The 22,674-nt window shown below is 66.4% G+C and overlaps 1 protein-coding gene across 1 annotated transcript; it reads right to left on the bottom strand.

Annotated features, from left to right (window-relative positions):
- Positions 1–283: 283 nt before the first annotated feature.
- THRA (thyroid hormone receptor alpha) lies at positions 284–18,798 on the bottom strand. Its single transcript, XM_064174372.1, has 10 exons — positions 18,696–18,798; positions 12,910–12,964; positions 10,954–11,157; positions 8,956–9,017; positions 6,957–7,057; positions 6,706–6,853; positions 5,225–5,430; positions 4,726–4,872; positions 2,676–2,934; positions 284–1,037 (listed from the first exon to the last, which is right to left on the bottom strand). Exons 3-10 carry the CDS (start codon positions 11,004–11,006, stop codon positions 787–789), a joined length of 1,227 nt encoding a protein of 408 aa, XP_064030442.1. The 5' UTR covers positions 11,007–11,157; positions 12,910–12,964; positions 18,696–18,798; the 3' UTR covers positions 284–786.
- Between the last annotated feature and the right edge of the window lie 3,876 nt (positions 18,799–22,674).

Below are 22,674 nucleotides of genomic sequence, written 5' to 3'. Positions count from 1 at the left end.
ACTCCCCGCGATGCCCCCCCGAGGTGCCCCCCGCACCCCACTGTGTTGGTGGTGGTGATGGGGCGAGGGGGGGGGAAGGTGGAGTTTGGGGTGGGGGGGTTGCAGCCACTCCCCAGCTCCTGCCCCTTTCTGTTGCTGCCTGGCCCAAAGTGCATTGTGGCCCTGGTGGCCTCCCCCCTCGACCCTGGCTGGGGTAAACCTCCTCCCTGTGCAGCCTCCAAGAGCCCCTTTCCTCTCCTCTGCTCTTCCTCCTCCTCCTCCTCCTCCTCCTCCTCCTCTCTCCTTCCAAAGTGCAGTTAGTTTAATATTTTTAGCCTCTCAGGGAGGGAAATAAATGCTTAAAAAATAATAATCTAAGAAGAGAAGGACAATAAAGGAAACTCTCGACCGTCGGGGCCCTTCCCTGTGCAAACAAACAAAAGTCATCAAGTCCTGGGGCTCTGGGGTTTGGGGGAGGGGGGTTTTGGGGGGAGGGGGAGAGTGTGTGTGTGTGTGTATTTGGAGAGGGGTGGGGTTGGGCAGCCAGTCTCGGGGTGGGGGTGGCACAGCAGGACACCCCCCACATTACCACCACCACCTCTCTGCCCTGGGCGCAGCATCCCCTTTGCCCTCACCCTTGGGTGGGAGGGGGAGAAGATAAAAAATGGAAGGGGTTTGGGAGGAGGAGGAGGAGGAGGAGGAGGAGGAGGAGGAGGAGGAGGAGGAGGAGGAGGAGGAGGAGGAGGAGGAGGAGGAGGAGATGGGTGAGGGCGGGCACGGGGAGGTGGAGAAGAGGTGGTGGCAGCCCTACACCTCCTGGTCCTCGAAGACCTCGAGGAAGAGAGGGGGGAAGAGCTCGGTGGGACACTCCACCTTCATGTGCAGGAAGCGGCTGGCGTGGCAGGCGCCGATCATCCGCAGGTCTGTCACCTTCATCAGCAGCTTGGGCCAGAAGTGGGGAATGTTGTGTTTGCGGTAGTTGATGTAGTGCTCGAAGGCCAGCAGGTAGGTCTCCTGGCACTTCTCGATCTTCTCCACGCAGATCAGCCCCGTCCGGTCTGTTGGGCACGCAGCCAGGAGGGCACCCGGCGCGGGGCAGGGCGGGCACAGGAGAGCAGAGTTACTAAAGAGCATCGTCCGGGAGCTGGCAGTCCCCGCCCAGGGTCACCTCGCACTACTGCCAGGTGTGAGGCACAGGATGGGTCCTCCTGTGCCACCCCTCCCCTAACCCCTCCTAGGTGCATCCCTCAGAGACCCTCCTCAGCCCAAGACATGGAGGTGTTTGCTCCATGAAACCCACGCTGGGAATTTGGGTGCCCACCCTACACATCTCCTGCAGCCTGGCACAGCTCTCCAGGACATCAAAGTGGTCACTCCATGCACGCTGCACTGCTGGGCACTGGGGATTAGGGTGCCCACCCTACAGACCCTCTTCAGCCTGGCATAGCTCTCCAGGACATCAAAGTATTCACTCCATGCACCCTGCACTGCTGGGCACTGTGGATTTGGGTACTCACTCTACAGACCGCCTTCAGCCTGGCATGACTCATCCAGCCTGGCACAGCTGCCTAGGGCATCAAGGTCTTCACCCCATGCACCTTGTGCTAATGGGCACTGGGGATTAGGGTGCTCATGCCATAGCCACTCAGGCTACAGAATTGGGCATTTGGGTACCCACCCCATGGACCCTCAGGCTGCAGCAGCAGGGATTAAGGTGCCCACTCCATTCTCCTCAGGCTTTGGAGATTAGGGTGCCCATCCTTTGTACCCCCAAGATGAAGCAGAACTCAGCATCAAGGTGCCCAGCCTCTGCTCCTGAGGCACTGAGGATTAGGGTGCCAACACCTTACACTCCCAGGAAGCTGCAGCCCATGCACACTGGGGCACTGCAGTGCCCACTCCATATCCCCTACGACCCAGTGGGGTGCCATTTACCCAAGGTGCCCATGCCACACACCCTCAGGATGTTGGCTGCTCTGATATTGGGGTGCTCAATGTACCCCCAGGATGCTGAGGGCTCTGAGCATTGAGATGCCCACCCAACACACTCCCAAGATGCCAGGGCCTCTGGGCATTGTGGTGGCCACTCAGCATACACACAGGGTGCTGGGAGCTCTGGGCATCAAGGTGGCCACCCCACATGCCCACAATATGCTAAGGTCGGTGGGCATTGAGGTCACCAGCAAAGATACCCACAGGATGCTGTGAGCTCTGGGCATCAAGGTGCCTACCCAACGTACCCACAGGATGCTGGTAGCCCTGGGCATCAAGATGCCCATCCAACATACCCACAGCATGCTGAGGTCTCCAGACATTGGGGTCACCATCAAAGAGAGCCACAGAATGCTGGGAGCTCTGAGCATCAAGGTACCCACAGCATGCTGTGGTCTCTGGGCACTGAGCTTGCCACAAGCTGCTGGGAGCTCTGAGCGTCAAGGTGCCCACAGCATGCTGTGGTCTCTGGGCACTGAGCTCACCACAAGCTGCTGGGAGCTCTGAGCATCAAGGTGCCCACAGCATGCTGTGGTCTCTGGGCACTGAGCTCACCACAAGCTGCTGGGAGCTCTGAGCATCAAGGTGCCCACCCAACACACTTCCAAGATGTTGAAGGCTTTGGGCATCAGGCTGCCCACCTCACGCACCCTACGGCTCCCTTAGCCCATTGCCCTCCCTCACCGTGCCCAAGCGCAGAGTACCTGAGGACATGAGCAGCACAGCCTGGAGCAGGGCCACCTCGGTGTCATCCAGGTTGAAGGCAGAGAGGGACTTGCCCAGGTCGAAGATGGCATCGGAGACGACGCCGAGGCCTCCGTTCTTGAGCTGCTCTCGCTTGACTGCCATCTCCCCGCTCAGCGTCAGCGTCTCGCTCTCGGGGTCGTAGCGCACAGCCGCCCGCAGGGACATGATCTCCATGCAGCAGCCCTTCAGCAGGATGATCTGATCTTCACAAGGCAGCTGCAGGCACCAGCACAGCATGGGAAGGCTTGGGAGGCACCTCTGGAGGCAGCCCAGTTCAACCCAACTCCTCCCCACAGAATCCGGCAGGGTTGGAAGGGAGCACAAGGAGCAGGCAGTGCCAACCTCCCTGCCATGCCCAGGGACACCCTACCCTAGAGCAGGCTGCACACAGCCTCAGCCAGCCTGGCCTTAAACACCTCCAGCCATGGGGCCTCAACCACCTCCCTGGGCAACCCATTCCATGCTCTTGCCACTCTCATACTGAACAACTTTCTCCCCATCTCCAGCTTTGCTCCATCCCCCCCAGTCCTGCCACTCCCTCACAGCTTCAAAAGTCCCTCCCCAGCTTTTTTGTAGCCCCCTTCAGATCCTGGCAGGCCACAAGAAGGTCCCCTGGGAGCCTCCTCTGCTCCAGCCTGCACAGCCCCAACTCTTTCAGTCTGTGCTCACAGCAGAGCTGCTGCAGCCTCTGAGCATCCTCCTGGCCCTGCTCTGGACGGTCTCCAGCATCTCCACAGCCCTCTTGTCCCAGGGGCTCCAGAGCTGGATGCAGGACTCCAGGTGGGGTCTCAGCAGAACAGAGCAGAGGGGGAGAATCCCCTCCCTGGCCCTGCTGGCCACACTGCTGCTGCTGCAGCCCAGGCTCTGCTTGGCTTTCTGGGCTGCAAGTGCACACTGCTGGCTCCTGTTGAGCTTCTCCTCCAGCAGCACCCCCAAGTCCCTCTCCTCAGGGCTGCTCTCCAGCCTGGCACTGCCCAGCCTGGATTTGTGCTTGGCATTGCCTCGACCCAGCTGCAGGACCTTGCACTTGGCCTTGTTGAACCTCCTGAGATCAGCTTGTGCCCACCTCTGCAGCCTGCCCAGGTCCCTCTGGATGGATCCCTGCCCTCCAGCCTGTCTGCTGCACCACACAGCTTGGTGTGGGCAGCAAACTTGCTGAGGCTGCACTCAGTGGCACTGTCCATGTCACACCTCTGCCAGAGAAAGGGGCACCCAGAGCAGGGCACGCAGGGTTGCATCCAGGTGGGCCTTGAAGGTTGCCAGAGAAGGAGGCTCCACAACCTCTCTGGCCAGCCTGCTCCAGGCCTCCAGCAGCCTCACACCAAACGACTTTCTCCTGCTGCTCAAGTGGAACCTCCTGGGGTCCAGTTTGTGCCTGCTGCCCCCTATGCTGTCCCTGGGTACCACTGGGCAGAGTTTGGCCCCAGCCTCTTGCCTCCACCCCCTTTAGCTCTTGCTGAGCATTGTTCAGATCCCCTTTGGGGCTGCTCTTCTGCAGGCTCATCCCCAGGGCTCTCAGCCTTTGCTCTTCCTGTTGAGGTGGAACCTCCTGGGCTCCTACTTGTAGCTGCTGTGCCTTGTCCTGTCACTGGGCACCACCAAACAGAGCCTGGCACCTTCACCCTGACACTCATCCCTCAGGTATTTACAGACATGGCTCAGGTCCCCTCTCAGCCTAACCAGCCCCAGAGCTCTCAGCCTCCCCTCACAGCAGAGATGTTCCAGTCCCTTCATCATCCTCACAGCCTCCACTGGGCTCACTCCAGCAGTTCCCTGTCCCTCTTGAACCGGGGAGCCCAGAACTGGTCCAGATGTGGCCTCAGCAGGGCAGGGCAGGGCAGGGCAGAAGCAGAGAAGAGCCTCCCTTGCCCCGCTGGCCACACTCCATACATTTTCCCTCTTGGGCACACTGCTGTGCCACGGCTGACGATGAGGACGATGCCAGCGTTCGGGGGGGAGCTGTGTGAGCTCAGCCCCGCTGCCCCCCGCCCCAGCACCCCCTCGTACCTCCGAAAACATGGGCAGTTTTTTGGCAAAGTCGACCACGCGGGTGATGGCCGGGGTGATGATCTTTGTAAACTCGCTGAACGCCTCCAGGTCGACTTTGTCCCCGTCGGGCATGGAGGCCATGGGCGACTGTCCGATGTCCTCGGGCTGCAGGGACAGGCGGTGGCGTTAGGAGGGGGTGCGATGCCACCGCCTCGCCGCGCCAGGACTCTTCCCCCCCTCCCCCTCCAGCGCGGCAAGGGGAAGCGGCGGCAGGGGCCAGGAGAGGGAGCTGTGTGCCAGGGACAGCGACAGGGACCGGAGCCACCAAGCCGCAGGGCACAGCTGTCCCCTTCGGTCACCACTCATCCCTTTAACCTCTCTGTGAAGGCGGCGGGGGGGGGTGCCAAGCTGAAGGACATCCCAACCCTTTGGCCCCGCCGCGCCGCAGGGACGCTGCCTGCCAGAGGTGCGCCGAGGTGGGCGGCGGTGCCAAGGTCCCCTCGCCCTGTGCCCTCACCAGGAATTTCCGCTTCTGCTTCCAGTGGCTGCCCTGGGCGTTGGTGCTGCGGTGAGCCTCCGTCACCACGTGGATCAGCTCCCACTCCTCGGCGCTGGGGTTGGGGCGATGCTGCAGGGACTTGATCATCTCCTCCTTGCGCCGCCGCTCCCGGTTCTCCTCGATCAGCTTTCGCTTCGCTACCCGCTTCGAGTCATCCAGCACCACTGCCAGGACAAACAGCCCCCCCCGCCCCCCACACGCACACGAATCAGCTGGCACTGCCCCCCCACCCCCACCCCGGCCACGCGAAGTGCCAGGCAGCCCCACCCGCACCTAAGGGATCGGCACACACGGGCTGGAGAAGGCTGAGAGGGGATTTAATCAATGGTCATCAATATCTGAGGGCTGGGGGGGGTCAGGAGCAGGAGGGGACAGGCTCTGGGGGGTCAGGAGAAGGGGGGCAGGCTCTGGGGGGTCAGGAGAAGGGGGGCAGGCTCTGCTCACTGCTCCCTGGGCTAGGACAAGCAGCAATGGATGGAAGCTGCAGCACAGGAGGTTCAGCTCAGCACAAGGGGGAACTTCTTGCCTGGAAGGGTCCCAGAGCCCTGGCACAGGCTGCCCAGAGAGGTTGTGGAGTCTCCTCCTCTGGAGCCTTTCCAGGCCTGTCTGGATGTGTTCCTGTGTGCCCTGAGCTAGCTTGTGTGTTCTGCTCTGCAGGGGGCTTGGACTGGATGTGCTCTTTGGGACCCTTCCAACCCCTCACATCCTGTGATCCTGTGATCCCTTTGGGATCCTTCCAACCCCTAACATCCTCTGATCCTTCTCTGGAGACTTTCAAGTCCCACCTGAATGCACTCTTGTGTGACAGTGGAGGTTGAACTTGATGATCACTTTGGGTCCCTTCCAACCTCTGTCATGCTGTGATCCCTTTGGGACCCTACCAATCCCTAACATCCTCTGATCCTTCTCTGGAGACTTTCAAGCCCCACCTGGATGCATTCCTGTGTGACCTGCTCTGGGTGTTCCTGCTTGGACAGAGGGTTTGGACTCGACGATCTCTTTGGGATCCTTCCAACCCCTAACATCCTGTGATCCCTTTGGGATCCTTCCAACCCCTAACATCCTGTGATCCTGTGTTCCCTTTGGGACCCTTCCAACTCCTAACATCCTGTGATCCTGTGATCCCTTTGGGACCCTTCCAACCCCTAACATCCTGTGATCCTGTGATCCCTTTGGGACCCTTCCAACCCCTAACATCCTCTGATCCTCCTCTGGAGACTTTCAAGCCCCCACCTGGATGCATTCCTGTGTGACCTGCTCTGGGTGATCCTGCTCAGACAGGGGAGGGTTGAACTCGATGATCCTTCCAACCCCTAACTGCGATCCACTGACCACAGACCTGCACCAACCCAACCCCCACACAACGCCACGACCCAAACCTGTCCCACTCACCCCAGGTGTGCTTGCCCTACCCCATGCCCTGCCCCCTCATCACTCACAATCCATGGCCATGCCCACGGAGATGCACTTCTTGAAGCGGCAGAGCTGGCACTGGTTGCGGGTGATCTTGTCGATGACGCAGCACCCATCGTACTTGCAGGAGTAGGTCGGGTGCAGGTTCTTCTGGATGGTCCGACGGAAAAAGCCCTGGGGGTGGCAGTGGCAGCAGGGGACACACACAACAGAGTGAGCCCTGGGTGAGCCCACCCCAGCCCCCGTGCCCCCTGCCCACCTCGCAGCCCTCTCTCACCTTGCAGCCCTCGCAGGTGATGCAGCGGTAGTGGTAGCCTGTGGCCTTGTCCCCGCACACCACACACTGTTCATCTTTGTCCAGGTAACTAGGGATGTACCCTGCGGGGAGGGGGGCGTCAGGGACCCCCGCCCCACCCCGGGGACCCCTGCCACCGCCTGCAGCAGGGACCCTGCAACAGCCTGCCTGCAGGAGGGACCCCGGCCACAGCCTGGCAGAGACCCTGCAACGCCCCATGGCAGAGACCCCCACCACACCCCGGATCAAGGACCCCTCTCACACCCCGTGTCACAGACCCCCACCACACCCCGAATCAAGGACCCCTCTCACACCCTCTGTCACAGACCCCCACCACACCCCAAATCGAGGACCCCTCTCACACCCTCTGTCACAGACCCCCACCACACCCCAAATCGAGGACCCCTCTCACACCCAGTGTCACAGACCCCCACCACACCCCGAATCGAGGACCCCTCTCACACCCTCTGTCACAGACCCCCACCACACCCTGAATCAAGCACCCCTCTCACACCCAGTGTCACAGACCCCCACCACACCCTGAATCAAGCACCCCTCTCACACCCTGTGTCACAGACCCCCACCACACCCTGAATCAAGCACCCCTCTCACACCCAGTGTCACAGACCCCCACCACACCCTGAATCAAGCACCCCTCTCACACCCTGTGTCACAGACCCCCACCACACCCCGAATTGAGGACCCCTCTCACACCCTGTGTCAGAGACCTCAGTCACAACCTGCACTGGGCACCCCTCCCATACCCAGGACTCCCACCCTGCATCAGGAACCCCCCTGCCACACACTGCTCTGGGGACACCCCCACCCCAGGGTCCTCCCACCCCGTGCCTCAGTTTCCCTGCCCAGCCCATCCACTGCCTCCCACACCAGCAGTGCAAGGGTTAAAGGCTGGGAGGAGGGGGTCGAGGGGGGCTGCCCGAGCCCCCCGCAGCAATAAAGCTGCCATTATCCAGCGGGCTGCGGGGGGGGTGTCCCTGTCTCCCCAGCACACAATGGCCTCACTGTCCCCACCATTGTCTGGGGTCCCCCAGCCTGGCAGCTCCCGGGAACAGCCCCCCTAAGCCCCCTCCCCCAGTCACTGGCCTCGTGGGGAAACTGAGGCACGGAGCGGGCAGGGGTTCCTCGGCACCCCGAGATCCCCACAGCTCCCTAGGAACGGAGCAAACCCAGGGGCGGGGGACCCCAAGAGCCCACCCTGCTGCCCTGAGAGTGCAGGATGCCAGGGGGGGCCCGGATGCTGCCCCCCTCCCAGAGCAGGCGGTTGGGCTGAGCCCCTGCAGCTGCCCCTCCTCCCGCCCAGCCGGATCCTGCCGGCCCGGCCGCTCCCCGCTGGGGAATGGGGCAGGGCTGGGGGGGCAGCGCCCGGCCGGGCCCCCCTTATCTCCCACCCCAGGGCGCTGCCGGCCCCGATAGCACCGGCCCGGGGCACGCAGGGGGACGGGCACGGAGCGGGCACAGAGGTGTGCGGGGCGACAGGACCCTGGGGAGCCCGGCAGGGGATATGGGGGGGCCTGGGGGGGGCTGCCAGCAGAGTGGGGTTCCCAGCGGACCCTGTGGTGCGCAGGAGACACTGAGATGCCCAACAAAGGACGTGAGGTGCCTGGGGCACTGTGGGGTGCCCAGCGGGCCAACGGGGTGCTTGCTGAACCCAGCAAGGGTGCCCAAGCGACCCAGGGGTGTCCGGCAGGGGTAGGGGGTGCCCAGTGGACCCCGAGAGGCTCAGCGGGGATGTGGGCAGCCCGCGGGATGCAGGCAGGACACGCAGTGCCCTTAGAACCCCGTGAGGACGTGGGGTGCCCAGCAAGGCTATGGGGTGCCCAGCGGACCCCAGGGTACTCGGCGTGGACAGGAGGATCCTGTGGGATGCAGGCAAGGCACAGGGTGGCCCCGGAACCCAGTGAGGATGTGGGGTGCCCAGGGGTGCCCTGCAGTGCCAAGGGGTGCCAGGGGGTGCCCGTACCTGACATGCTGCTCTTCACCAAACATTGGCTGCTCTTTCTTTTGCGCTTCCCATCCAGCCACCTGCGGGAGGGGTCAGGCTGGCACAGTGCCCCACGGTCCCCAAGACCAACCCCCCCCCCCCGCCCCCCACGATGTCCCTCACACACCCTGGCCCCCATCTTGCTCGCAGCTGGGCCCTGGGCACCGCTCACTGCGGGGCCCGGGCAGGGGCAATGCCACATCTGGGATCTGGCACCTCGGTGCCAAGGCACAACAGACCCACGGGTGCGGGATGAGGTGGGGGCTCTGGGGACCCCTAACCCAGGACAGGAGCATCGCTCAGGATGGAGCTGAGTTAAGGACTGGGAGTGTGTGCGGGGGGGGTGGGAAGTTGGGAAGGGGGAAGGGGGGGGGGGGGGAATGGGAAGGGAAAAGGGGGGGGGAGGGGCAGGGAAGGGCGGGGGGGGGAGGGGCAGGGAAGGGCGGGGGGGGGGGAGGGGCTCATTTACACTCAAAGACAAAATGTCCTTTTGGCTCAGCGGGGAAGTGACATCAGAGGGACTCCGCCAATGGCGGGCGCCGGGGGTCCGCGCCTCGCCCGCACGGCACCAGCCCATTGGCGGCGGCGCCTGGCACGGCGCGGAGGGCACCGAGCGCCGCGGGGATGGGCACCTGCGGCTGCTGCAGGGGAGGGAGGGGGGAGGGGGGGGCGAGGGTGTCCCTGCACCCAGAGGCGCGGCGCAGCCCGGGGAGGGGGTGGGGGGGTCCTGGGCTCCAGCGCAAGGTGACCCCGGGGCTGGCTCCCCCCGGGGCACGTGAGCGCCGTCGGCCCTCCCGAAATAGCCCCGGGACAGGGCGGGCGGAGGGGCCCCGGCGGGGGAGGGGGGGGGGGGGGCTGGGAAGAGATGGGCACGAGTGTGGGCACGGCGGCTGCAGGGAGACACGCGGGGCATGGAGATGGAGACGCGGGGCGTGGGGGCACAGAGGGCACAGGGGCACACAGGGCACGGGGACGTTGGGGGGTTGGGGAGACAAGGGGCACAGGCACGCCCGGGGCATGGGAACACAGGACATGGGGACACACAAGGCACAGGCACACCCGGGGCATGGGGGCACACAGGGCATGGGGACACCTGGGACATGGGGACACAGAGGGCATGGGGACACACAAGGCACAGGCACACCCGGCACACGGGGGCACACAGGGCATGGGGACACAGAGGGCATGGGGACACCTGGGGCATTGGGGCACACAGGGCACAGGGACACCTGGGGCATGGGGACACCTGGGATTTGGGGACACACAGGGCATAGGCACACACAGGGCATGGGGACAGCCAGGACACAGGCACAACCAGGGCATGGGGGCACACAGGGCATGGGGATATGTGGGGTGCAGGAGTACATCTGGGGCATGGGGACACATGGGACACACAGGGCACAGGAGTATGTGGCACATGGACACACAGAGAGCTACACAAAAAAGCCTATGGGCACACACTGGGCATGGGCATGTGGGGCACAGCAGTGCAAAAGGACAGACGTGGCACAGGCACATGTGCAGACTCCTCTGGCACATGGATGTGGGTGGACACCTGAAGCACGGGCACACTCGGGGCACGGATGGGCAGATTGGCACACAGGGCATTGTTGTGTACACAGCCATGCTGGGATGCACAGGGACACACTGGGCATTGGGCCACGTAGGGCACGGGGACACATGGGGACACACAAGACATTACGATGCACAGGGCATGGAGCCACCCAGGGCACGGACACATACATGACAAGGGAGAGATGCACAGAGACAACACTAGGCATGGGCACAGACAGGGCACGGGGGACACCTGGGGACACAGGAGGCACTGGGATGCACAGGGCATGGGCATGTACACGACCATGCAGGGAGGCACCGGGTCGCAAAGGGCAGGAGGACACGCGGGGACGCATCGGGCACAGTGACACGGGGAGAGAGGGGGCGGCAGCAGCAGTGCCAGGGTGGGCACGGGGGGCTCACCGGGTGTCCTCTGGCTCCGACAGCGGGTCCAGGGTGCTGGGCTTCTGTTCCATTCACCGCAATTCCATCAAGGAGCGCTCAGCACCGACCCAGTGGGCGCCGCCACCGGTGCCACGCGCAGGAGGGGCACGGCGGGGGGCTACGACGCGTGCCCCATGGCGCCCACCTCAGTGCTCAGCTCCGCGCAGCATCCCGGGCAGGACCCTGCCGAGACAAACCCTGGCTGAGCCCAGACCTCTGCCAAGGGGAGTGGGGTGAGGTGCACCGCCCGAAGGGGGGTGCAGCCCTTCAAGTGACACCACTCCCACCCCCCTCGGGGAGCTGGCACCGCGGTGCAGGGCTGGGTGAGAGTGCGTGGGGGGGGCACGCGTGGAGCATGTGGGAGCTGGCAGGGCTGGGCGAGGGTGTGCTGGGGAGGGGGGCAAAAACACGAGGAGTGTGCAAGAGTGAGCAGGGCTGGAAGAGCTTGCAGGGTGTGCAAGAACGCGTGGAGCATGCAAGACTGGGGGGGGCTGGGCGAGGGCATGCAGGGCACGGAGGAATGCGTGGAGCAGGCACCAGTGTGTGGGAGCCAGCAGGGCTGGCAAGAGGGTGTGCGGTGTGCACGGCCATGGGCAGTGTGTGAGAGTGGGCAGGGGTGAGCAGGGCTGGCAAAGGGTGTGCAAAGGGTATGCAAGGGCTGGCAAGGGGTGTGCAAAGGGTGTGCAAGGGCTGGCAAGGGATGTGCAAAGGACGTGCAAGGTCACGTAGAGTGTGCAAGAGTGAGCAGGGCTGGCAAGGGCCATGCAAGGCCACGTGGAGCGTGCAGGAGTAAGCAGGGGTGATCAGGGCTGGCAAGGACTGTGCAAGGGGTGTGCAAGGCCACGTGGAGTGGGGCTGGTGAGAACATGCTGGGGGTGCAAGAACACATGAAGCATGCACAAGTGTGCAAGTCCACATGGAGTAGGGATGCAGGAACATGTGGACAGTGCACAAGTGTGCAAGAGCATGCAGGAGTGAGCAGAACTGGGTGGGAGAGCGAGGCTGCAGGGAGCATGCAAGGCCGTGTGGAGCTCACGGGGCTGAGCCAGAGCACGAGGGATGTGCAAGAGCATGAGGGCTGGGTGGGAGCCTGCACAGGTGTGCAAGGCTGTGCAGGAGAGCCTGTGGGGTGTGCAAGAGCATTCACGGGTGGGTGGGAGCCTGCACAGGTATGCAAGGCTGTGCAGGAGAGCCTGTGGGGCGTGCAAGAGCATTCACGGGTGGGTGGGAGCCTGCACAGGTGTGCAAAGCTGTGCAGGAGAGCCTGTGGGGCGTGCAAGAGCATTCACGGGTGGGTGGGAGCCTGCACAGGTGTGCAAAGCTGTGCAGGAGAGCCTGTGGGGCATGCAAGAGCGGGCAGGGCTGGGTGGGAGCCTGCACAGGTGTGCAAAGCTGTGTGGGAGAGCCTGTGGGGTGTGCAAGAGCATTCACGGGTGGGTGGGAGCCTGCACAGGTGTGCAAGGCTGTGCAGGAGAGCCTGTGAGGCGTGCAAGAGCAGGCAGGGCTGGGTGGGAGCCTGCACAGGTGTGCAAGGCTGTGCAGGAGAGCCTGTGGGGCGTGCAAGAGCAGGCAGGGCTGGGTGGGAGCCTGCACAGGTGTGCAAGGCTGTGCAGGAGAGCCTGTGGGGCGTGCAAGAGCAGGCAGGGCTGGGTGGGAGCCTGCACAGGTGTGCAAGGCTGTGCAGGAGAGCCTGTGGGGCGTGCAAGAGCAGGCAGGGCTGGGTGGGAGCCTGCACAGGTGTGCAAGGCTGTGCAGCAGCGTGCAAAAGCGTGTGGGGAAGCACAAACCTGCAGGGCTGGAGGGGTTGGGAGGGACCCTCCCAAGAAGAACCGGGGGGAGGGAGGAGAGTGCATAGGGCAGCCCCTCCCTGCCCCTGGGAGACTGAGCCCCGATGCATTCACCACATGTGCCAGGGGGCTGGAGGACGAGACTTACGGGGTTGCAGGCACCGGGGTGTGGGGCCTGGGCAATGCCTCCTCTGCAAGCTCTCCTGCAGCAAAAACATGGCGGCATCGGCTGGGGGCACCCAGTGCCACCTACTGCTACACCCCCCCCGCAAAGAACGACCCCGGCAGACACCATCCCCACCCCCCTAAACACGCTCCAAAGCCCTCATGTCTGCCTGGCACACGCAGTAGGATCAGGGGGGGACCTCCAGTACCGAGCAACTCCCTCCCTCCATTGTGAATCTACCCCAGCGGGTGGGGGTGCGGGACACCCCCCATCCCGCACCGGCCAGGGTGTTAGGAGGGAATATGGGGGGGCTGGGGGGTGTGTTTGCGCTGGGCTTCATGCCCGGGGCCTCGGGGCTCCTCCGCTCCGTGCGGGGACAGGCAGAAAGTAGGTCACGTTTGTCTTGGCCGCCGCAGAAATTCCTCCGGCGGATTTAAAACGCAGCGGACGAGGCTTGGCTGTGCCTGCCCCCCCCCTTCCCCGCCCCCCCCCCCCCCCCCCCAGCACTCCACACACACGCACATCCCCGGCACCCGCCCCCCCAAACAGCTACGCCACGGGGCACCCCAGCCTGGCCCCCCTCCAGCCGGGGATACCCGGGCACCGCCTAGATGCTGCACCCATGGGCGCCCAGCTGCACCCTGCAGGCATCCCACACCCCGCTGCGGGGTGCGCATCTGTGATGCGCGGGGAGGAGGGGGAATGGGAGCAGGGGTCCTCAGAGACCACCCCTCCAAACCCCCACCCCAACACATGCACTGCTCTCTGTGTGTGCTGGGGAGGGGGATTTGCTCCTTCGTTGCCTGTCTTAGCGGGCGACCCGAAGCAGCGCAGGGCACTCAGCACCCTCTTGCTGCCCAGCTTGGGGGTGAGGCGGCTCAGAGAAGGGGGGGGGTAGGGGTGTTGGGGGGGGGGGGTGCCCTCATCGCAGCTCCAGGCCGAGCTTTTGGGGCCGGCTGCCAGTGGGACCCACCGAGCTGGGGCGGCGCGGCCGGGGGCTGCAGCAAATGTTTGTTCCATATGGGAACGGCGCGCAGAGACTTCCAAGTATAGGCACTGGCAGCGTGCCAGGGCTGTGCAGCCCCGCCGGGCACCAGCCCCCACCCCCACCCTTCCCCGGGACCCCGTGCACCGGCAGAGCCCCGACACGTTTGGTGCATGTGTGGGTGCATCGCATCGCCAACCATGGCAAAGCTGGCATCGGCCAGAGGGCAGGGCGTGCTCCGAAGCTTGGCACAAGGTGGGCTCGGCCGCCGCTGCCTCAGTTTCCCCGGCGGGGCGGCAGGGCCGGCGAGCGCTGTGGCATTAGAGGGGCTTAGGGCTAAAGCCAGGGCTCAGCGCCGCTAAGTCGGAGCTCGCCCGCGCCAGGGAGCGTCCCCGCCAAGCCCCCGCCGACACCCCCGGCACCGCCGGCACCCAGTGCCCGGCTGAGCCCGCGGTGCCGCTCCAGGAACCGTCACTCGAGGAATCCCGGGTGTGCTGGGGCGGCCCAGACAGACAGACAGACAGACACGAGAGGCGGCTCCCCTCTTCCTCCTCCTCCTCCTCCTCCTCCAGCTGCGTGTCCCGCGTGTGATGAGTGCAGGCAGGTCTCAGCCCTCCCTATGCCCAGTGGCACCTCAAGCCGTGCGACCCCACCCTGCGAGACCAGGTGCAGAGGCTGGGTGGGAGTTGGGTGGCAGCCAGTGTGTCCCCCCCCCCTCAGCCCCCACATCCCCCCCCCCCCCAGCTCAGCCCCACGCCCAGGGGAGCGTTTCTGCTGACTCGGGTGGTTGCAGGCGGTGGAAAACAACCTGGGGGCAAAGTCCAGGGCTGGGCCGGCGGCGGGAGCCACGTCGCCCCGCGGGGGGCACCCAGTACCCCACTCCCCATGGACGCCACCTCCAGGGACCCCCTGGGATGGGTACAGCAGCACAGGGGGCACACCTCCATGCCGGCGCTGGTTGCATCCATGCAGCCAGATTCGGATGCTGGGTACCAATGGCACCCTACAAGGGACGCCTGTCAGTGTCCCTGCCCCCCGGGGACAGATGGACTCCGGGGGTCCCGGGTGCCCCCTCCCCCCACCCAGCTGCCAGTCGGGTCAGGGAGGTGAGGGCCTAAGCGCTTTAGCTAGGGTGCCAATTAGTGCGATTAGTGCGGGCTGGGGGCAGGGCGTCACGGGCAGACCCGCAGGACACCAGCACGGGATGCCTGGCTGGGCACTGGCACAGCAAGCTCGAAAGCAGCAGCACGGTGGGCACCGGGGCAGCGGCGGCAGCAGCAGCGGCCCTCTGCCCCAGCCAGAGAAACCCTGCCTGCACCAGCTGGCATGGCTACGCCATGGGAACACAGCCAGGCATAGGGTCACCTGCTGTGGCACAGCTGGCAGCACCTGGCACACGCTGGTGCCCATGTGTGCGGCTGCGGCCGGTGCCACACGTGTGTCCTTGCGTGGTGCCATATGCCCGCCTCACACCTCTGCTGGAGCATGGCACCCTACACTCAGTGCCATGTGGTGCTTGGCGTTGCGGGGTGCCTGGTGCTGCGGGGCACGCATGGCAGCGTGCACTGGGGCCAGTGTGCCGGCAGGCTGCAGGAATCCCAGGCATGCGCAGCAGCTGGGCAGCCCGAGCGCGGGGGATGCCATGGGCCTGACATCAGGGCAGCCCACCCTGTGCCATGGGGGGGAACTTGCGTGGTGCCCCCTTCCTGCTCACACAAGGTCTGCGCCGCGGTACAGGCTGGCTGAGCCCAAGTCCACATCGGCTCTGCAGCTCAGCAGCTCCGGCAAGTCACCACCCAATGGAGGGCAGGCGGTCGCGGGGATGGTGACCTGCCCTGGCACTGACCGGGCACCCACAGGCCGCTGTGGCCTTGTGCCTTCGACGGGTCCTGGATCACCACCGCTGCAGGACCCCTGTCCACGACCCCAACCACGACCCCACAGCTACCACAAACTGCAAGATGGTGCCACCTCCAACCAAAGCCACAGTGCCCTGACACGCAGCCAGGACAAGTGGACAGCCTCAGCTCCGCTACCCACACCCCTCTTGGCAGCTTTCAGGTGTGCCACCTTTTTCCCCCCCTACCGGGGGCCACTGGCTGCTTGGCAGAGGAAGAGCCACAATGCCCCAACCCCAGCATTGTGCCCCTCACACCAGGATGTGGCCAAACCCCTGTGCCTGGCTTCTCCTGGCCGTGGAGGTCACCCAACGGTGACCTGTGGGCGCCTGGCATGTGCTGAGTGCCCACAGTCTCAGCTCACCCGGGCAGCTGTGGGTGCCGAGCCTCGCGGGTGCCCCTGTTGCTGTGCCGCGGGGAGCTATTCTCAGCCCTTGGAGCTTGGCACAGGGACGGGGACGTTTCTAAATCGGGGGCTCCGGTTCACGTGCACCGGGGACTAGGGAAGGCTCTTGGGTTCCACCTCGCCACGAGGTGCCCGCGATTGGCACCACCGGCAGGACGCGGGTCCCAGCTCCGAGCCTGGCCTGGGGGTACCCATTTCACCCGGGAAGGGGGCTCAGAGGACACTCCTCGTGGTGTCCCCACGACCACCTGATCCTTGCCTGGCCAGGGGTCCATAGCGCCGGGTTCACCTCTGTGTGACCCTGCTCTTGGGACATGAGGGTCCCCGATGCCAGCCGCGCCCTGCCAGTCGCATCCAGCCAGCGCGGGGTCTCCGGGCACCCTGCCCACACCCACCTTCGCTTTCACCGCAGCCCCCCTCCCATTCTTCTGTTCCCCTCCGAACTGGCAGAGGGGTCCCGAGTGTCCGGCCCCGCCCCTGCCCTCCACCAAGCACCGGCGGCTGCGCGGGGTCCGGAGGGACCGGAGCGGAGGACACGGAATGGGACCCCCGGGGGTGGGGGGAGCTGCGGCCCCTGCTCCAGGCTCTGCCGGTGGGGCGGGGAGCGGAGGGGGGGGGGGGGGTCCCACTTCCTGGAGCCGCCTCCTCGCGAAGAGAACGAGGGTGGAACCGGGACCCCCGCCCGTGGAGCCGCCCCGCGAAGGTCACGGCCGTAGGCAGCCTGGGGGTGTATCGCGGGGACCCCCACCCGGGAACCTCCCGTGGGTGCGGGGCTGCACGGACATCGCAGGGGGGACTCACGCAGCCGCACGGCAGCCGCGGGGGAGGGGGAGATGCGCCGCGCCCCCACCCTGCGCCAAGACCCCCCCAGGCGGGAGAGCCCCCCCCAAACCGGTTCCACCGGGACCTGTCCCGGCCCCCTCCCATCCCGCTGTAGGCCCGGGGGTCCCCGGTGCCGGCGGGGGTCAGGCGGGGTGAGGCGCGGTCCCGGCCCCCCACTCCGTGGCCGTTGGTAGCAGTGCCAGCCCTGCGGGGGGCTAGGGGGTCACGGAGGCTGAAGGTCGGCGCGGGGCCGCTGCCTCGGCCGGTGCCGACGAGGAGGTCGAGCCGGAGGCCCGGGCAAGGCTAGCCGGTCCCGGGGTGACCTTGGCCGCGGTGCCCGCTCGCTCTGCCTCAGTTTCCCCGCATCGTACCGGAGCCCGCCCGGGACCGCAGCCCCACGCACCGCCGGTGGCACCAGGACCGCCGCACAGCCCGGGCAGAATTCGGCCCTCCTAGGCTTGAGCTGGGGAACGGACGAACGACAGCGACACACGAGTCGCGTCCCCCCACATCCACGAAGGACCGCGGAGAGTGGGGGAACGCCACACCCCGCTCAGCCTGGGGGTGCGGGACCTGACCCCCCGACCCGCCCCACAACGGCGGACGTCTCCCCCTCTACCCCGCTGCCCCCGCCCCAACCGGGAGCGGCCGAACCGCCCCACACTCCTCCCCGCTCCCCACCCCGCACCTCCCCCCCCCCCCCCGCCCATCCCCCCGCCCGCTCCCAGCGCGGAAAAAAAATAATAATAATTAAAAAATTAACAAAAAAAAAAATCTCCGACATTCCTGCCGGGAGCGGGAACGGCGGCGGGCGGCGACCGGAGCGGGCGGCGGCGACCACGGGCGCCCCCCCCGCCCCTCCAGCTTCTCCGTCTTGTGTCCCGTCCGTATGTGCCTCCCACCACCACCCCCCCCCCGGTCTGTCTCGCGCTAAGACCACGGCCTGCCCACGGCACGGCCCCGCACCCGTCACCGCAGAGCCACGCCGGGCCCACGGGCCCCGCCACGCCGCCACGGCCACGCAGCCGTCGCGGGGCCGGGCTGGGGTTGGAGGTGGTGTGTAAAGGGGGGGAGGGGGGGGGGCGGGAAGCTGCTCTCGCCGTGCAATGCCCCCCCCCACCCCACTCCCCCACGGGCCGTGCCGTGGCTGGCGGTGGGCAGCGGCCGGGCCCCGCGCTGCAGCACCGGAGGCGGAGAGGGAATGGCGGGGGGGGGGGGTGGGGGGCCAAAGGAGGCTTTCACCCCGAGTCCACACACACACACAGAGCAGCGGCCCACCGGGGAACGCGGCCCCCCCTGCTCCCACTCCCGGTTCCCGCCCCACCGGGGGACAAGGCCCCCCCCCGCCCCCCCCCCGCCGAACGCCCGGATTTTGCAAGAAAAATATTTACCCGTGGTTTTTCCTCCCGGTGCGCTCGGGCCGGGCCCCCCCCCCCGACGGCGCCGTTCCCCGCCTGTCCCGGACCCCCGCTCCGACACCCTTACACACACCCCCGCCCCCCCCCACTGCGCGCACCGAACTGCGCCCGAGCTCAGCCCGCGGGCGGCCGGGGTTTGGGGTGGGGGTTGGGGAATCGCGACCGTCGGTAAACAACCGGGCGGCGGCGGGACCAGGACCAGAGGTAGAGAGCGACGGCGAGACCCTCTCGGGCCGTACCTGGAGGGCGGTGGGCGCGGAGCAAGGATCGGAGCGGGCACCGGAGCACGGACCGGAGCGGGGCGCAGCGGCGGCGGTGGCGGCGGCGGCCGGTGCGTGGCTCCTCCCCCGGCCCCGCCGCGCCGCCCGCCCGCCCGCTCCGCCGCGGCCGCAGCCCCCTCCGCCGGCCGCTGACGCTCCCTGCACCCGCCGCGCCCGCCCCGCGGACCCGCGTGGGGGGACCCACGGGGAGCAGCGGAGAGGACAGAGAGAAAAGGGAGGGACACACCCACGGGACGGGGAGGGTGAAGGCCTGGGGATGGTGCCCGTGGTTGGGTGGTTGATGGCACGTGTAGGGACACCGGGATGGTCCCCACGGGGACGCCGTGACAGCCACAATGGGGACAAGGGAGGGTGCCCATGGGGGTGACACGGAAGTGACAGTGGGGACAGTGCTCGCAGGGTTGGGTTCAGTACCCAAGGGAGGTTTGGGACTGTGCCCCCAGAGGCCCCAGAATAATCTCCGTGGCACAGTGGAGGTGGTGCCTAGAGGGACAGAGGGTGCTGGCCACAGGGATGCTGGGTCAGTGACAGTGTGGACAGGGAATGATATCCACGGGGGTTCCGTGACAGATTCCCACAGACCACCCAGGGATGGTGCCCATCACAGTGTGGGGATGGTGCCCATCACAGTGTGGGGATGGTGCCCACAGGGAATGTTTGGACAGCAACTACAGCGACAGAGGTTGGTGCCCACAAGGATGGAGATCAGGACCCAAAAAGTGCTGGTGGACCATGCCCAGAAGGCCCCAGTGATGGTGCCCGTGGCATAGTGTGCCCACCACAGAGTGGGGATGGTGCCTACAGAGACAGAGCAACGGTGCCCACAGGGATGCAGTGACAGTGACAGCTGGCATTGGCAACACTGCCTACAGGGTTTGGGGACAGCACCCGAGTTGGACTGAGCTGATGCCCACAGAGGCCTGCGGATGGTGCCCATCACAGTGTGAGGACGATGCCCACGGGGAGTTGCCTACAGCACCCACAAGGATGCCATGACAGTGCCAAGGGTAATGAAGGACGATGCCCACAGGGGCTGGGGACAGCACCCAGAGGAAGCTGGCAACGGTGGTCACAGGGCAGCCGGGACAGCGCTCGTTGTGGAGTTGAGACCGTGCCCGCGGGGGGCTAAGGTCGGCACCCATAGCGAGCAGTGACGACGCCTGCAAGGCAGGGGGCAGCTCAGCATCCCGGGGTGGCACACGCCTGGGACACGGGAGTCGTCCGTCCCCCCCCACGGCCCCCTCCAGGGGCAGGGTCCCGCCCTACGGGGCACCCACACCGGCGGTGGGTCCTGGCCCGGAGCTGTTGGGGGGCTGGACCCCGCCACGGGGGTGGCAGCAGGCGCGGGGGTGCGCGGTGGGGGGAAAACGCTGAGGAGGAGCTTGGGGGTCCCCCCAAAGAGTCTTCTCAACTCTCCCGTCCCACCCCACCACCTTCCCAGCAGTCCCTGCGTGCAGCCCCCCCCCGGACTACACATCCCATCATGCCCAGGATTAAAGGGCCGCTCCGTGTCGTGCCCCCCCCCACCCCCACCCCGAGAGCCCTGAGCATTATAGCTCAGCCCTAGGACCCCCGGGGGGGAGCTCAGACTGCCCTGGGCTGTACAGGCAGTGCGGTGGCATCCGGGGGACAGGGATCACCAGGAGCTAAGGAGGGGGGCGGAGGGAGAGGGGATGTCTCCAGAGGAGGGGGCTTCCAGGAAGGGAGGTACCCAGGGGATGGGGAGAAAGGTCCTCGGGGCACAGCGGCTGTCGGGGCACAGTGGTGCTCCAGGGTTGGAGACAGCAAGGGGACAGTGCTGGCCAGGGGATGGGAATACCTGGGGGATGGGGGTCCCTGGGGCACAGCAGAGACCCCACCCTCTGCCCTCAGCCTGGGGGCAAGGTGACAGCCTGGGCTGCTGGTGGGTGGCTTCATGATTCTTATGACCCCTTGGTCCCTGCACTGCCTCTGGTCCCTGTATCCCACTGGTCCCCTTAGCCCCCTGGGCCCTGTATTCCCCTGGTGCCCTTAGCCTCCCTGGTCCCCCCAACACTCTGATCCCTTTAGTCTCCACGGTCCCTACGACCCCCTGATCCCCTTAGCCACCCTGGTCCCTGTATCCCCCTGATACCCCTTAGCCTCCCTGGTCCCTGTATCCCCCTGATACCCCTTAGCCCCCTGGTCCCTGTATCCCCCTAGATACCCCTTAGCCCCCCTGTCCCCATAACCCCCTGATGCCCTTAGCCCTCCTGGTCCCCACAGCCCTCTGGTTCTTGCTGTCCCCTAGGTTCCCACGACCCTCCCGCTCCCTGTGGCACCCTAAGGTCCCCATCCCCAAGGCTGGTGGCAGAGGGGGTGCCAGCGTGGCAGGGGCAGGGTGGCGGCACCCCCGGCTTGGCCCCCGCGTGTACCGTACACTTTATCCTCGGCAAACACGGCACGTCCGCGGCCACCCCCCCCACGACGCCGCCTGCCCGAGATAAGGCTGCGGCCGGGCCTGGCCCACCGAGCTCGGTCACCTCCGCCCGACACCACGTCCCCAGATCCCCCCACTCGCGGCCACCAGCAGCCTCCATTCCGAGGGGGAAACTGAGGCAGGGCTGGGTGGGTGTCACCCGCCGGGACACGCACAGGCTCCTCTCCCACCCACCCATCGCCAGCCTCCCTCCCTCCATCAGCCTGCCAGATGCCCCCCGCTCGGTGCCACCCGCAGGGGCAGGGTGGGGACCCCACGCTCTGCAGCAGCCCCCCCCCAAGTTGGGGGACACACGGACGCGGAGGAGGGGCGCGGAGGGGCTGCGCTGCTGTCGGGGCGCAGCGCGGTCGGCCGGAACAGGCTCATTAAAATGCATCCCAGCGCTCTGCTCCGCCGAGCCGCTATATATAGCCCCAGCGCAGTGCCACGGCCAAGCGGGGCCCCCCCAGCACCCACCCCGAGCCCCCCCAAGGGCCCCCTTGCAAAGAGGGGGTGATGCCGAGTGAGTGCACCCCTTCCATCGCTGGAGGTGCCCACGGGGGCAGCACTCGCTGCTGCCTGGGGGTCTTGGGTGGCCACGCGAGGATGTCTTCCCCCCCCCACCCCAGACACCCCCGAGGCTCCCTCCCGCCCAGCCTAGATGGTGTCTCCCCGCACGTCCAGCTTTGGGGGGGTGGGGGTGTCCCGTACCCCCCCCCCCCCCCCACTCCCCTCCTGGGAACCAAACCCTTCACACCCCACCAAACACCGGCACAGGCGGGTGGGAACCAGCCCTGTGCCCCCCCACCCCAGCAACCACTGGCACTGGGGGGTCGAGGCTGTGTCGGTTCCCCCCTCCGTGGGAAGGCGAAACCCCCCGCGCTGGCCCCCGCCCGCCCCCTGCCTGCCCCCGGCCCCTTCCGGCGTCGTGTCCCCCCCCTCGCTCCCCTCCCCGGCTGGAGGCAGCTGGGCTGGGGCGGCCAGCCAAGGCCAAGGCCACGGCCGGGGCGCCGAGCCCAGGTCTCGACGCCTTCCCCCCCCCGACCCTGGCCCCCTCCACGCTGGCCTGGAGGGGCTGCGACTCCCCCTCCACCCCCCTTAACCTTAGCGCATCTCACACCCAGGGTGGTTTGTGGGGTGCTCTGCCGCGGAGGGGGCAGTCCCGAGGGGTTCCTCTGGGTACCCAAAGGACAGGGACCGGTGGGTCCTCCCCCACCATCTGTGGGGAGAGGGATCCCACCCCCGCCCCGGCACAGGAAATCCCTCCTGATGAATAGGTCCCCCCCCCCCGCCCGGCTCCGGCACCAGGGCCCCCCGCACCCAGGCAGCCGCTGCTCGCCCTCCTAATCCCGGCCCCGGCGCGGGGGGATTTGCAGCGCCCCGGCCCCATGAATGATTCACAGCGGGGAGATTAAGGGGCCTCGGGGCCCCCCCCCCCGAGAGTGCTGAGGGACAGCAGACCCCCGAGGTCCCCACCCCACAGCAGTAGCTCTGCTTTCC

This window comes from Pogoniulus pusillus, chromosome 40, assembly GCF_015220805.1.
Source record: "Pogoniulus pusillus isolate bPogPus1 chromosome 40, bPogPus1.pri, whole genome shotgun sequence".
NCBI lineage: Eukaryota > Metazoa > Chordata > Aves > Piciformes > Lybiidae > Pogoniulus > Pogoniulus pusillus.
Note: the sequence above shows the minus strand (reverse complement) of the source record. Positions and strands in the feature narration are given on the sequence as shown.